We start from the raw sequence: 15618 nt of genomic DNA, 5'->3' as shown, positions 1-15618 counted from the left end.
ACAGACCGGGGGGGGTCACCCCCAAATTGGGGGCGAGGGGAGAGCCCCCAGACCCCTCAAAACTGGGGAGGAAAGGAGAGGCCCAAACCCCCCAAAATGGGGAGGGAAGGGAAAAAGGGAAGGAAAAGGGAGGGAAAGGAGGGGGAATTTGGGGGTACTTTTTAGGATTTGGGGTGTTTTTTAGGGTCCAGAATTTTGGGGAGGGGTCACAAACATCCAGGGGAGTCACCCCAAAATTTAGGAGGGTAGAACAGCCCCCACCCCCCAAAAAAAGTGTGGGGGGAAAGGGGTGACTCTGAATCAGAAGGCCCCAAATGGGACGGTGGGGGGAGACTTGGGGGGGATTTTTAGGGCTGGGGGGGGTTTTAGGGTGCAGATTTTTTTGGGGGGTTCATCTCCACCCTTACCACGACCTTCCTTCCCTCGTGCTCCTGCTCCATGTCCTCCCCATCCTCCTCTTCCTCCTCTTCCTCTTCCTCCTCCTCCTCCTCCTCCTCCTCCTCCAGGTACATCACATTCCTCACCTTCACCTTCACCTCGGGGGGCTCTGGGGCCTCATCACTGTCCCCTGAGGGGGGAAGGGACAGGTTGGGGACCCCCCCAAGGACCCCCCCCGGGTCTCTGAGAGCCCCCCAGAGCCCCCCCAAGCCCCCCTACCTTCGGATTCCCGGCGATAATCCCTCGGGAACATGATCCCACAGCCCATCACGTCCCCCTTGTAGCAGCGAGGCCCGAAGGGATCCCCCGACCCCCGCTGCCCTGGAAGAGCTTCCCGTCGTCTGGGGGGACCCCCCAAATTAGGGGGGACCCCCAAAGGGTTGTGGGGGGTACCCCAGAGATCCCCTCGGGGGAGGTGGACCCCAAAAAAGGGGGGGAATGGGGAGGGAAGGGGGGTCCCAGGAGGAGGAGGAGGAGGAGGATGGGGAGGGGAAAAGGGGGGGGGAAAGAGAAGAAGGGGGCACGGGGGGGGACCCCAAAATTAGGGGGGACCCCCAAGGGGCGGGGGGGGGCACCCCAGAGACCCCCTCGGGGGGGGTGGACCCCAAAAAAGGGGGGGAATGGGGAGGGAAGGGGGTCCCAGGAGGAGGAGGAGGAGGATGGGGAGGTGGAGAAGAGAAGGGGGGCACGGGGGGACCCCAAAATTAGGGGGACCCACCCCAGGTCATGGGGACCCCCACAGAGCCCCCCAAAGGGGGTGACCACCCAAAAACGAGCAGAGAAAGGGGGTCCCAGGGGGAGGAGGGGGAGGATGAAGGGTCTGGGTGGAGTCCTGTTTCTTGGGGGGTCCCCCAGTGGGAGAGGTCCCGTTTTTTGGGGTCCCCCTCCCGTTTTTGGGGGGCTCACCTGCGTGATAGGCCACAGACCCCCTGCTCCAGCCGGGGTGCCGGTTTTTGGGGTAATCCTGGGGGGCAAAGGGGGGGTGATGGCACTGGGGGGGGGCAAAACCCCCCGAAAAACCCCGACCCCCCTCCCGAAAAAAGCCCCTCCCAAATTTTCCCCTCCATCCCCCAATTTCCCCCCCATCCCCCTCCCAGGTCCTCCAGCCCCCCTAAATCCCCTCTGGGGAGCCCCCAAAACCTCCCCTGTACCCCCCATTTCCCCCATCCCAAACCACCCTCAGGTCAGCCCCCCAAAACCCCCTCTGGGACCCCTTAAAACCCCCTGTACCCCCATTTCCCCCATCCCAGACCACCCCCAGGTCTGGAGGTGCCTCCAGCCCCCCCAAACCCCCTCTGGGACCCCCCTGTATCCCCATTTCCCCCATCCCGGACCACCCCCAGGTTTGGGGGACCCTCCAGCCCCCCCAGTTTTGTCCCCCATCTCCCTGGCAATCCCCAGGGCGATGTAACACCCCCAGGTCTGGAGGTACCTCCACCCCCAAAACCCCCTCTGGGACCCCCCAAAACCCCCCTATACCCCAGACCCCGGCCCACCCCCAGCCCCAAGGGCTGGTCCAGCCACCGCAGCCCCCCCAGATTGTGCCCCCCACCTTCCTGGCGACCCCCAGGGCGATGTAACACTTCTCGCCCGGGGTCCAGGATCTCCAGCTCGAAGTAGTGGCTGCGAGGGCTGAGCGGGCGCCGCGCCTGGGCCAGCCCCACGTCCACGATGCTCTTGCCCTTCCCCACGTACTCCAACACCTGGGGGGAGGGTCCCGGGGGGACGTGGGGGGTCATGGGGGGTCATGGGGGGCATGGGGGACCCGAGGGGAGCACAAGCAGAGGGATTTGGGGGGGTCCCACCCAGCCCGGATCTGCCCCATGTCCACGATGCTCTTGCCCTTCCCCACGTACTCCAACACCTGGGGAGGGGTCCCGGGGGGGACGTGGGGGGTCATGGGGGGCATGGGGGACCCGAGGGGAGCACAAGCAGAGGGATTTCGGGGGGTCCCACCCAGCCCGGATCTGCCCCATGTCCACGATGCTCTTGCCCTTCCCCATGTACTCCAACACCTGGGGGGGGTCCCAGGGGGTTTTGGGGGGATCTTGGGGGGATTCTGGGGGGTCCCCTCCCCACCTCCTCCCCTTCCCCACTCTGACCACCCCAAACTTCCCCCCAAAATCCACCCCCCAACCTTCCCCCAAAGTCCCCTTTTCCCCCCTCCCCACCCACACATCCCCACTCCCCTTTCCCCCCTCTGGTCCTGCTGCCCCCCCCCAAGCCCCATATCCCCCCTCCCCAACTCCCAGCCCCCCCAGCCCCATATCCTCCCCCTCCCAAACCCCCCCCCAAGCCCCCTCCCCAAATTCAGGGCGCTCACGGGGCTGCAGAGCCACATGACATGGAGCTGCCCCCACCCCTCCAGCCCCATATCCCCCCTCTCACCCCCCAAGCCCCATATCCCCCCTCCCACATCTCCCTCCAAGCCCCATATCCCCTCTCCCACTTTCCCACCCCACTCCCCCAGCCCCATATCCCCCCTCCCACATCCCCCTATCCCCCCTCCCTCTCTCCCACACTCCCCCAGCCCCATATCCCCCCTCCCTCTCTCCCACACACCCCCAAGCCCCATATCCCCTCTCCCACTTTCCCACCCCACCTCCCCCCAGCCCCATATCCCCCTTCCCACACCCTCCCCCCAGCCCCATATCCCCCCTCCCACATCCCCCTATCCCCCCATCCCTCTCTCCCACACTCCCCCAAGCCCCATATCCCCCCTCCCTCTCTCCACACCCCCCCCAGCCCCATATCCCCTCTCCCACTTTCCCACCCCACTCCCCCAGCCCATAACCCCCCCCTCCCACGCTCCCAGCCCCATATCTCCCCTCCCACACCCTCCCCCCAGCCCCATATCCCCCCTCCCACACCCCCCCCAGCCCCCTCCCCAAACTGGGGGCTCACGGGGCCGCAGAGCCGCACGTCGTGCAGCCTCCCCCACTCCTCCTCGCCGCTGTCCACCAGCATCGCCCCCCCCTCATCCTCGGGGGGCCCGGCAGGGCCGGGGGGGGGGCAGGTGCAGCCGAACCTCCTCCCCCAGCGAGTGCAGCCCCCACGGCCGGGAACAGCCCCGCGGGGGGAGAGGGGCACGCCCAGACCCCCAACCTGGGGACAATGGGGGGGTCAGTGGGGTCAGGGGCACGCCCAGACCCCCAACCTGGGGACAATGGGGGGGACAGTGGGGTCAGGGGCACACCCAGACCCCCAACCTGGGGACAACGGGGGGGTCAGAGGGGTCAGGGGCACGCCCAGACCCCCAACCTGGGGACAATGGGGGGGACAATGGGGGGGACAACGGGGTCAGAGGGGTCAGGGGCACACCCAGACCCCCAACCTGGGGACAATGGGGGGGACAGTGGGGTCAGGGTGAGGCAGAGGGACCTTCAAACCCATCCTGGGAACAGCCCTGGGGGGGCAGTGGGACCCCAAAACCCCCACCTGGGGATGGGCGGGAGGGCTCTGGAAAGCTTGGGTGATCCCTGGGGGGGGGTCCAATGGGAAGTTTTGGGTGCCCTGGGGTGGGTTTGGGGGTCCCATAGTGTGTTTAGGGGTCCCATGGTCAGTTTTGGGTCTCATGGTGCGTTTGGGGGTCCCATGGTGGGTTTAGGGATCTCATGGTGGGTTTTGGGGGTCCCATGGTGGATGTGGGGGTCCCTGAGGGGGATTTTGGGGGGTCTCTCACCCTCTGGCCATTCTTGGTGAAGAAAACCTGGGCTGGGGGGGCCCCAAAGGACCCCCTTTCGACCCCACAGCCGATCCTGTCCCCAGAGCTGCACTTGGAGCCGAACTGGCGGCCCTTGGCCCGGCCACTGTAGAGCCTGGGGGGCAAATTGGGTGGGGGGAGTCACTGTGGGGGGCACTGGGGGTCACTGTGGGGGGCTCTGGGGGTCACTGTGGGGGGCTCTGGGGGCCACTGTGGGAGCTGCCCCTTGGCCTGGCCACCGTAGAGTCTGGGGGGGCTAATTGAGGGGGGGGTCATTATCCCAACACCCCCCATTACCCAAATAACCCCCAACAGCCCAAATCCCCCCCAATTCTCCCCAAAACCTCCAAAGCCCCCCACTCACTTCACCATGGTGGGTGACAGACCCCAACTCCAGGCCCAACACCCCCTGTACCCTAACACCCCAAATTCTCCCCCAGACCCCCCCTAAGTCCCCCCAGAGCCCCCAAAGCCCCCTCAGACCTCCCAAAGCCCCCCACTCACAGACCCCAACTCCAGCCCCAACACCCCCTGCACCCCAAATTCCTCCCAGACCCCCCTAAGTCCCCCCAGGCCCCCCGAAGCCCCCCACTCCTTTCCCATCATCAGCGTGGTGGGTGACAGACCCCAACTCCAGCCCCAACACTCCCTGCACCCCAAACTCCCCCCAGACCCCCCTAAGTCCCCCCAGGCCCCCCGAAGCCCCCCACTCACTTCCCATCATCAGCATGGTAGGCCACAGAGCCCGGCCCCCAGCCCGGGGGGTGCTCCAGGCTGTGGAACTGCGGCACCAGCCCCACGGCGATGGTCCCACGGACCCCACTGTCCACGATGGACACCTGGAGGGGCGAGGGGGAGGGTCCCAGACACGGGGGGAGGGTCCTTAGAGCCGGGCAGGGGGGTCAGACACCCCCCACCCAACCCAGACAGCCCCTCTCCCCAGTGCTCACCTCGAAGTAGTTGTTGTCACGGGTCAGGGGCCGCGGGGCCACGTAACAGCCCACCTCGCCCGAGTGGCCACGGTAGCTGGGGGGGCACGGGGTGGGTGGGGGTCCTGCGGCCCCCCCAGGGGGGTGGGAGACCCCCAGGAGGGACAGGAGACCCCCAGGAGGGGCAGGAGCCCACCCAAAAAGAGACAGACCCTTCCCACACCTGTGGGTCCCCCCAGACCCTCCCCAACCCACTTTACCCAAGTGGCCACGGTAGCTGAGGGGGCACGGGGTGGGTGGGGGTCCTGCAGCCCCCCCAGGGGGGTGGGAGATCCCCAGGAGGGGCAGGAGCCCACCCCAAAAAGAGACAGACCCTTCCCAAACCTGTGGGTCCCCCCAGACCCTCCCCACTCTACCCAAGTGGCCACGGTAGCTGGGGGGGCATGGGGTGTGTGTGAGGGGGTCCTGCGACCCCCCCAGGGGGGTAGGAGACTCCCAGGAGAGGCAGGAGACCCCCAGGAGGGGCAGGAGCCCACCCAAAAAGAGACAGACCCTTCCCAGATTTGTGGGTGCCCCCAGACCCACCCCACTGTACCCAATGGCCATGGTAGCTGGGGGGGCACAGGGTGAGTGGGGGTCCTGCAGACCCCCCAGGGGGTTGGGAGACCCCCAGGAGGGGCAGGAGCCCACCCCAAAAAGAGACAGACCCTTCCCAGACTTGTGGGTGCCCCCAGACCCCCCCAGGAGGGGCAGGAGACCCCCAGGAGGGGCAGGAGCCCACCCAAAGAGAGACAGACACTTCCCAGACTTGTGGGTGCCCCCAGACCCTTTTTGGGACCCCCCCCATTCCATGGGTGTCCCCACCCCCTCCCCAGGGGGGTACAGCCCCTCCCTCGCCGTGGACCCCCCAAAAATCCCCCCCAGATTCCCCCCGGGGGTACCTGAGGGTGTCCCCATCCACCAGGATGTGCCGGGCGCGCTCCTGGAGACGCAGCCCCCGATCGCGATGATCCCTATCGCGATCCCTGTCGCGATCCCGCCCCTCCCGCACCTCGCGGATCTCCCGGATCCGGCGGCGCCAGTTCAGGAATCGGAAATGAAGGTTCAGGTCGTCCATGGCGGGGGGTCCTGAGGGGGAGGGGGCACAGGTGGGACCCCCGAATTGTGATGGGGGGGCTGGAGCCCAAACATGGGGCTGGGACCCCCAAAACTGACCCCAAACCCACACCTGGACCCCCAAAACTGCCCCCAAACCCACACCTGGACCCCCAAAACTGACCCCAAACCCACACCTGGACCCCCAAAACTGACCCCAAACCCACACCTGGACCCCCAAAACTGACCCCAAATCCACAGCTGGACCCCCAAACTGACCCCAAATTCATACCTGGAACCCCAAAACTGACCCAAAACTGGCCCCAAATCCATACCTGGACCCCCAAAACTGCCCCAAACCCACACCTGGACCCCCAAACTGACCCAAAACTGGCCCCAAATCCATACCTGGACCCCCAAAACTGACCCCAAATCCACACCTGGACCCCCCAAACTGACCCCAAACCCACAGCTGGAACCCCAAAACTGACCCCAAATCCACACCTGGACCCCCCAAACTGACCCCAAACCACATCTGGACCCCCAAAACTGACCCCAAATCCACACCTGGACCCCCAAACTGATCCCAAATTCATACCTGGACCCCCAAAACTGCCACCCTAAACCCACACCTGGAACCTAAAACTGATCCCCCAAACCCACCACCCTGGACCACCCAAATCACACCCTTGGACCCCAAAACTGAGCCCCCCAAATCACTCCCCACTCCCACCCAATCTCCCCCTAGACCCCTCAAATTCCCCCAAATCACCCCCAATCCCCCCACATTCCCTCTCATTACCCCCAGGACTCCCAAATACTCCCCAAATCCCCCCAGACCCCCCAAATCCCTCCCAGACCCCGCCGACCCCCGCGAATCGCCCCCCAGACCCCTCCGAATTTCCTCTAAATCCCCCCCAGTCCCTCTAATAACCCTCCCAGACCCGTCAGGACCATCCAAATCCCCTCCAATCCCCCCCAGTTGCTCCCCAGACCCCACAAATCCCCCCAGAACCCCCAACCTTCCCTAATCCCCCCCCATTTCCCCCATTCACCCCGAAATCCCCCCAATATCCGCCCCAGACCCTCGAACTGCCCCCCCAATCCCTCCAATATCCCTCCCACCCCCCTGAATTGCCCCCCAGACCTCCCAAATCCCCCCCAGTTCCCCCCCAATGTACCCCCATCCCTTACCGGGGGTCCAGCCCCCTCCCCGGCCCCGCTCACATCCGGGTCCCCTTTCCCTTCCGCCTCTCAAGCCCCGCCCACCAACCCCAGACCGACCAATCGCCGCGCTTTGCGTCAAGACTGACGGCTGGTTCGACCAATCAGAAGGTGGAAATGCGTTTAGGGGCGGGGCTCGCTGTGGGTTGAGGTCACGTGGTCCGGCGGGGTGGGAGGGGTGAGGGCGCCCCCTGGTGGGCGGGGCGGAACTGGGAGATACTGGGAGGGACTGGGAGGGAACTGGGGGGGACTGGGAGGGAATTAGGGGTGACTGGGAGGGACTGGAGGGGAATTGGGGGGTCTGGGAGGGACTGGGGGAGAATTGGGAGGGACTGGGTGGGACTTTTTTCCCCTCACATTTCCCCCCTTTTCCCCCTCACATTTCTCCTCACATTCTCATTTTCCCTCACCATTTTCATTCACATTTTACCTCACATTTTCATTTTCCCTCACATTTCCTCTCACATTTTCCTCCTGTTCCCCTTCACATTTCCCGTCCTTTCTCCCCTCACATTTCCCACTCTTTCCCCCTCACATTTCCTGCCCTTTTTCCCCTCACATTCCCCCCTTTCCCCCGCACCTTTCCAGCCCTTCTTCCTTCACATTTCCCCTCACATTTCCCCCTCACATTCCCCCTTTTCCCCCTCACATTTCCTGCCCTTTTCCCCCCTCATATTTCCTGCCCCTTTCCCCCCTCATATTTCCCACCCCTTTCCCCCTCACATTCCCCCCTTTCCCACTCACATTCCCCCCTTTCCCCCTCACATTCCCCCCTTTCCCCCTCACATTTCCTGCCCTTTTCCCCCCTCACCTTTCCCGCCCTTTTCCCCCTCACATTCTCCCCCTTTCCCCCTCACATTTGCCCCCCTTTCCCCCTCACATTCCCCCCTCACATTCCCCCCTTTCCCCCTCACATTCCCCCCTCACATTCCCCCCTCACATTCCCCCTTTCCCCCTCACATTCCCCCCTCACATTCCCCCCTCACATTCCCCCCTTTCCCCCTCACATTCCCCCCTCACATTCCCCCCTCACATTCCCCCTTTCCCCCTCACATTCCCCCCTCACATTCCCCCCTCACATTCCCCCCTTTCCCCCTCACATTCCCCCCTTTCCCCCCCACATTCCCCCCTCACATTCCCCCCTCACATTCCCCCCTTTCCCCCTCACATTCCCCCCTTTCCCCCTCACATTCCCCCCTCACATTCCCCCTTTCCCCCTCACATTCCCCCTTTCCCCCTCACATTCCCCCCTTTCCCCCTCACATTCCCCCTTTCCCCCTCACATTCCCCCTTTCCCCCTCACATTCCCCCCTTTCCCCCTCACATTCCCCCTTTCCCCCTCACATTCCCCCCTTTCCCCCTCACATTCCCCCCTTTCCCCCTCACATTCCCCCCTCACATTCCCCCCTTTCCCCCTCACATTCCCCCCTCACATTCCCCCTTTCCCCCTCACATTCCCCCCTTTCCCCCTCACATTCCCCCCTTTCCCCCTCACATTCTCCCCTCACATTCCCCCTTTCCCCCTCACATTCCCCCCTGTCCCCCTCACATTCCCCCCTTTCCCCCTCACATTCCCCCCTCACATTCCCCCTTTCCCCCTCACATTCCCCCCTCACATTCCCCCTCACATTCCCCCCTCACATTCCCCCTTTCCCCCTCACATTCCCCCTTTCCCTCCCCTCAGAGGCCCCACCATGGATTGGTTCCACTGCAATCGCTGTTTCCGCCAGGACAGCGCCCACTTTGCCGTCACCAGCTGTGGCCACATCCTGTGCAAGGGCTGTGGGGACTCAGGTAGAACCCCCCAAAATTCAGGGGAGCCCCTCGGTTTAAATCCTTAATAAAATCCACAAAAAGGGGGGGCTTTGCTTTAGTTTGGCCCCATAAAATCAGGGAAAAGGGGGAGTCACCTCAACTAAAAACGATAAAATGGGTCCCTCCCTCAACTTAAACCCATAAAATACCAAAAAAAAAGAGAGGGTTTCCCTCAATTTAAACCCCTCAAATAATGGAAAAAGGAGGATTTTCCCCTCAATTTAAATCCCTCAAATGATGGAAAAAGGAGGATTTTTCCCTCAATTTAAATCCCTCAAATGATGGAAAAAGGAGGATTTTTCCCTCAATTTAAATCCCTCAAATGATGGAAAAAGGAGGATTTTCCCCTCAATTTAAACCCTTAAAGTGGTGAAAATGGAGAATCTCACCTCAATTTAAACACTTAAAATGAAGGAAAATGGGTTCCCCCATCAATTTAACTCCTAAAAATCCTTCCCCCCTCCCACCACTGTTTTTCCCTCAACAAACACCATTTTTGAGGGTTTTTGGACATCTTTTTATCTCATGAATGTTCCTTAAAATGGAGGGTCCCCCTCAATGCAGCTCCTAAAATGGAACATGAAGAGTTTCCTCTCAATTTAAGCCCTTAAAAAGGAGGGATAACAAGGACTCCCCCTCAACTTAAACCTTAAGATGATAAAAACAGGGGGGCTGCCCTCAATTCAAGCCCACAAAGTGACATGATAAAGGTTTTCCCCTCCCATTTAAACCAGGAACTAACAAAAAATGAGGATTCCCCGACTGACACCCCTAAAATCACAGAGAACAGGTTTCCCTTCAACTGAAAGGTGAAGGGGGATCACCCTCAGTTTAAACACAAAACAATGGAGAACGTTTCCCCTCAATTTAAGCTCCTTTTCCCCTCAAATCCCCCCCTCTTTACACGTTTTTCTCCCCCTTCCCTTCCGCAGGTCCCTGCCCCATCTGCGCTGCCACCTGCCGCTACCTGCCCCTCTCCCAGCAGGCCAGTCGTGTCCCCCCAGCACCAGCGTCCCCCCTCGCCCCCTCCCACCCTGTTCCCCTCCCCTTTCCCGCCCTCCTGACCCCCCGTCACCCCCCACAGATGCGCCCACAGGAGAAGCTTTTCTTCAAGAGTCCGGCGGCCATCGCCCTCAAGCACCTCGGCCACATCTCGCAGGTGACAGGGCCCTAACCCTGTCCCTGTCCCCTTCTCAGATGAGGAGGGGGTGGGTGATGAGGGGCTGGTGCCACAGACCTGTCCCTGGGCCCCTCCTCAGATGAGGAGGGTGTGTGTGACAAGGGGCTGATGCCACAGACCTGTCCCTGTCCCCTTCTCAGATGAGGATGTGTGTGATGAGGGGATGATGTCCCTGGGCCCCTCCTCAGATGAGGATGTGTGTGATGAGGGGCTGGTGCCACAGACCTGTCCCTGGGCCCCTCCTCAGATGAGGAGGGGGTAGGTGAGGAGGGGCTGATGCCACTGCCCTGTCCCTGGTCCCCTCAAATGAGGATGTGTGTGATGAGGGGATGATGTCCCTGGTCCCCTCCTCAGATGAGGAGGGGGTGTGTGACAAGGTGATGATGCCACAGCCCTGTCCCTGCCTGTCTCCTCCTCAAACGAGGGTGTCAGTGACAAGGGTCTGATGCCACAGCCCGGTCCCTGCCTGTCCCCTCCTCAAACGAGGGTGTCAGTGACAAGGGGCTGATGCCACAGCCCTGTCCCTGGTCCCCTCAAATAAGGATGTGTGTGATGAGGGGATGATGTCCCCGGTCCCCTCCTCACATGAGGAGGATGTGGGTGATGGGCTGATGCCACAGCCCTGTCCCTGCCTGTCCCCTCCAGGTGTGGCGCTTCCAGATGACGCAGGTGCAGCTGCTGCTGGACTCGCTGCGGGGCAGAGCTCACCAGGCACAGGCGGCACTGGAGGAGGCCAAAGGGGAACTGGGGGAAAGGAGGAGGTGAGAGACCCCACCACGCTGGGGAGTTCAGCCCTCCCAGCTTCCACCTTGGGAAGGTCTGCCCTCCTGTGGGGGTCTGGGTGGGCATCACCCCCTTGGTTGATATCTCTGGGGGGCTCCACTGTCTTGAGAGGGTCTTGCCCAACCTCGTGGGTGACAAGCTGCTCTCCTCTTCGCTGCCACCTTCCTGTTGCTTGAATTCCTGTGAAAATAGACACTCAAAAACAATTTAATGGAGAGAGACAGACAGGTTGCCTTTGTTAGAAGCTTCCAGGTGCACAACAGAAGGTCTGCACACACCTGAGCAGGGATGTCACAATTTTATCACCTCTCTAGCAATTAACATATGAGATATCTATAACAAACCATGATTTTCGTTTCCCTCTGTGCCCCACCCATAGAGGGGCTGAACTGCCCGTTGGAGAAGTTCCAGAACCTTCAGGCCTTTCCTTTGTGTTTTGTCTTCACACTATCAACAGATAACAAAGAGATTCCCTTTGTCGCTATCAACAGATAACAAAGAGATTCCTTTTGTCGGTATCAACAGATAACAAAGAGATTCCCTTTGTCGCTATCAACAGATAACAAAGAGATTCCTTTTGTCGGTATCAACAGATAACAAAGAGATTCTCTTTGTCACGGATCTGTGAGAAAGAGCTTTGGTAACTCACCTAAGATGTGAACAACCCAGGAGAACCCGTGTTACCTCTATGATCCCCAAAATCCACAAAAACACACTAAAATCCTTTGGGATCATCCCACTCCCCCCCAGCTGCCCTGTTGGGGAGCCCCCCACCCCACCTGGGGCAGGTTCCCACCCGCCATCCCTTCCTTCCCCTTCCCCTTCCCAGGGAGGTGGAGGCTCTTCGCCGGGAGAACGCCGAGCTGCGCCGTACCCAGGTGACCCCCACATTCCCCGTGCCCCCTCCCCTTCCCCTGCCCCCCAAAACTGCCCCCCAATTCTCCCTGCAGCTCTCCCCAGGCTGGCTCCGGGGCAGCCGCAGCAGCACCCCCCGCCCCATCGGCGTCACCTCCCCTGCTCAGACAGGTAAGGGGCACCCCAGCTTTGAGCGGAGCTCTCTGCCCCCCTAAAGCCCCATCCCCATCACAGGGGACCCCCCTCAATTCCTCTCACCCTTTTTCAGTCACTCCCCAGCACCGCGGGTATTTCAGAAGCCAGGTGGTCAGGTAAGGGGGACACCCCAAATTGGGGTGGGGGGCCCCCCACAATCGCACAGGTGGGGTCCCCCAACCCTCCCACCCCTCCTGTGCAGCCGCTCAGCGCCCCTGGAGCCCCCCCGGTCCCGCAGCACCCCAATATGGCAGGTGAGACCTCCCCTACCCCGCCCCAAATGGGGGGTACCCCAAATCAGGGGGTGTTTCCCACAGTGCTTTGCACCCCAGTCACAGGTGGACAGAGCCTACAGGGAGTCAGGGACCCCCCTGGCCTCCAGCGTGGGTAAGCAACCCCAAATTCATGAGGTTTTACCCCAAAATACTGCCTCAGACCCGCCCCTTGGGTCCCCAAGCCCCCCATGCATAATCCCTGAATGCCTAAGCCCCCCACCTTGGCTCCAGCCCCCTCCCCTTGGCTCCAACCCCCTCCCCTTGGCCCCAAACCCCTCCCCTTGGATCCAAACCCCTCCCCTTGGACCCAGCCCCCTCCCATTGGACCCAGCCCCCTCCCCTTGGACCCAGCCCCCTCCCCTTGGACCCAGCCCCCTCCCCTTGGCTCCAACCCCCTCCCCTTGGCCCCAACCCCCTCCCCTTGGCTCCAACCCCCTCCCCTTGGATCCAAACCCCTCCCCTTGGCCCCAACCCCCTCCCCTTGGCCCCAGCCCCCTCCCCTTGGCTCCAAACCCCTCCCCTTGGCCCCAACCCCCTCCCCTTGGCTCCAACCCCCTCCCCTTGGCTCCAACCCCCTCCCCTTGGCTCAAGTCCCACCCCTCGATGACAAGCCCACCCTCAATTCCAAGTGTCCCCAAGCCCCTCCTGCACTTCAAAGCCCCCCGTCAGATCCAGCCCCATCCCTTCGGTATAAGCCCCGTCCTCTTTTATTGCCCCATTCCCTTTTTCTCCAATGGCTCTTTGGCTCCTTAGCCAGGCCCGCTCACACCTAAACCCCTTCCCTTCCACTCCTCATTCCCCCCTGTCATCCTGACCCCAATCGCAGCCCCTTTATCTGTAAATCCCGCCCCGTCCCCCACGGACCCCTCCTCACCTTAACCCTGCCCCAACCTCCGCCCCCAGCCCCGTCTCCGGTCTCCGCCCCCAGACAGAGCCACAGGTGAGTGTCAGGGGAGAGGGTGGGGGGTTTTGGGGGGCAGACAGAGCCCCCTGACCCCCTTCATCCCTTCTCTCGCCCAGGGCCAGCCCCGGACCCGCTCTGTGGGTCCCTTGGGCCACACCGACGCTGCCCAACACTCTCTCTCCCAGTAAGACCCCCCAGCCCCACTCCTGGCCCTGCCCTCAACCAGCGTGGTACCTTCGGGGCAAGATGGCACCGCCCGGCGATGTGGAGGGACCCCAAAACCCCATGGAGGGGACCCCAAAACCGCATATGATTCCTTAAACCTTTATATGGGACCCCCCAAAACCCCTTGGTGGAACCTCAAACCCCATGGAGGCACCCCCAGATCCCTTAAGTGGGACCCCAGTGCCCCCCAGAGCTCCACAGAGGTACCCCAGAAGCCTCAAACTCCCTTTGGTGGGACCCCAAAGCCCCTGAGCTCTCCCTGTAGGCACCCCAAAACCCCTTTGGTGGGACCCTCAAACCCCATCTCTCTTCCTGTAGGGACCCCAAAACGTCATGGGGGGACCCCAGAGCCCTATATAGGACCCCAAAACCCCCCAGGTGCCCCTGTGGGGTGATTTCTTCCTATAGGGACCCCAAAACGTCATGGGGGGACCTCAGAGCCCTATATAGGACCCCAAAACCCCCCAGGTGCCCCTGTGGGGTGATTTCTTCCTATGGGGACCCCAAAATCCCTCATGTGGGACCTTCAACCCCTGATCCCTTCCTGTAGGTACCCTAAAACCCCATGGAAGGAGCTTAGAGCTCCCCAAGTCCCCATATAGGACCCCAAGCCCCCCAAACAGAAGCCCCTGTGGGACTGATGCTGGTCTGTGGGAACTCCACCCCCCTGTCCCCCACCTAATGCCCCTTTTTCCCCTTTAGTGCCTCCCATGACTGGGACAAGTGAGGGGCAGGTACTGGGAGGGACTGGAAGGGGGTTGGGGGGCACTGGGCTGAGCTGGGGGACCCTGATGTGGTGACAGGAAGGGGGGGGGGAGGGAGGGGCTCTATTTGATTAATTTGATGTTTTAGGGGTTTACCGGGGGGACACTGGGATGGACTGGGAGGAGTCTGGGGGGGCTGAGAGGGAGGGAGGCTTTGGAATATAGTGGGAGACACTGGGAGGGGTTGGGGGTGGGACTGGGATAAACTGGGAGGAGTCTGGGGGGACTGAGAGGGATGGAGGCTTTGGAATATAGTGGGAGACACTGGGAGGGGTTGGGGCTGGGACTGGGATAAACTGGGAGGAGTCTGGGGGGACTGAGAGGGATGGAGGCTTTGGAATATAGTGGGAGACACTGGGAGGGGTTGGAGGTGGGACTGGGATAAACTGGGAGGGATTGGGAGCGGGTTCAGGGCCACTGGAGAGGACTGGGAGGAGGGAGTGGGAGGGGATGTGAGGAGAGTCGGGAGGGTCTTGCGGGCACTGGGAGGAACTGGGAGTGGCTGCGGGTTACTGGTAGAGGTTTTGTGTTACTGTGGGGAGTTATGGAGAGGGGATTTAGTGTTGCTGGAAGGGCTGGGGAGGACTGGGATAAACTGGGAGCGACTGGGAGGTTTCTCTTTTCCGTGTCTCTCTGTCTCCATCCCTTCCCCTCACCTGTCCAGCTCTTTTTCTCTCTAAATCCCTACGGATTTCAGTACCCGCCCCCCAAATTCGGTGGCCACCGGCCAGAATCCGGTGGCCACCTGCCAGAATCCGGTGGCCACCTGCCAGAATCCGGTAGCCACCGGCCAGAATTCGGTAGCCACCTGCCAGAATTCGGTAGCCACCGGCCAGAATCCGGTAGCCACCTGCCAGAATCCGGTAGCCACCGGCCAGAATCCGGTAGCCACTGCCAATTTTCTTGCTCTAGGGCTCCGCTACGTGGCCGGCGAGGGGCCATTCCCTGTGGCCGGCGGATCCGCTCAGGGGCAGGATGGAGTCACGGCCGTAGGAGCGGGACGGGGGTGCCGGAGGAGCCCCCTCGGTCCTGGTTGGCCCTGGGAAAGTTGGGAGCAGAAAGAGTTAAAAAAATCCGCCAGTTTTGAGTCGAATTTGGGTCTGTTTGTGGTGATTTTTGGGCGTCATTTGGGGTCAGAGACCCGAATCCTAAAACCCCTTTGGTGTCCCCAAACCACCCCCAGGACCCCTAAAACCCCTTGGTGTCCCCCAAACCACCCCCAGCGCCCCTAAA

General features: G+C 61.8%; 2 protein-coding genes across 2 annotated transcripts; one reads left to right on the top strand and one right to left on the bottom strand.

Moving 5' to 3' along the window:
- Positions 1-332: 332 nt before the first annotated feature.
- SPRYD3 (SPRY domain containing 3) lies at positions 333-7430 on the bottom strand. The gene is given in 14 exon segments (XM_071581810.1): positions 333-568; positions 658-751; positions 754-779; positions 1345-1402; positions 1991-2032; positions 2034-2141; positions 3343-3450; positions 3452-3493; positions 3496-3543; positions 4121-4256; positions 4856-4980; positions 5092-5167; positions 6012-6198; positions 7360-7430. Coding segments are annotated over 13 exon segments (1242 nt in total). The 5' UTR covers positions 6188-6198; positions 7360-7430; the 3' UTR covers positions 333-365.
- On the top strand, positions 7383-12459 carry RNF212B (ring finger protein 212B; the record flags this gene model as incomplete). Its single annotated transcript, XM_071581773.1, has 9 exons — positions 7383-7500; positions 9074-9183; positions 10137-10189; positions 10289-10363; positions 11030-11145; positions 11997-12045; positions 12118-12193; positions 12291-12333; positions 12420-12459. Coding segments are annotated over exons 2-9 (552 nt in total), but the record flags the coding sequence as incomplete, so codon positions are not given.
- Between the last annotated feature and the right edge of the window lie 3159 nt (positions 12460-15618).

Source organism: Pithys albifrons, unplaced genomic scaffold (genome assembly GCF_047495875.1).
Source record: "Pithys albifrons albifrons isolate INPA30051 unplaced genomic scaffold, PitAlb_v1 scaffold_42, whole genome shotgun sequence".
Taxonomy (NCBI): Eukaryota; Metazoa; Chordata; class Aves; order Passeriformes; family Thamnophilidae; genus Pithys; species Pithys albifrons.
The sequence above is the reverse complement of the archived record's forward strand: the minus strand, read 5'-3'. Positions and strand labels throughout refer to the sequence as shown.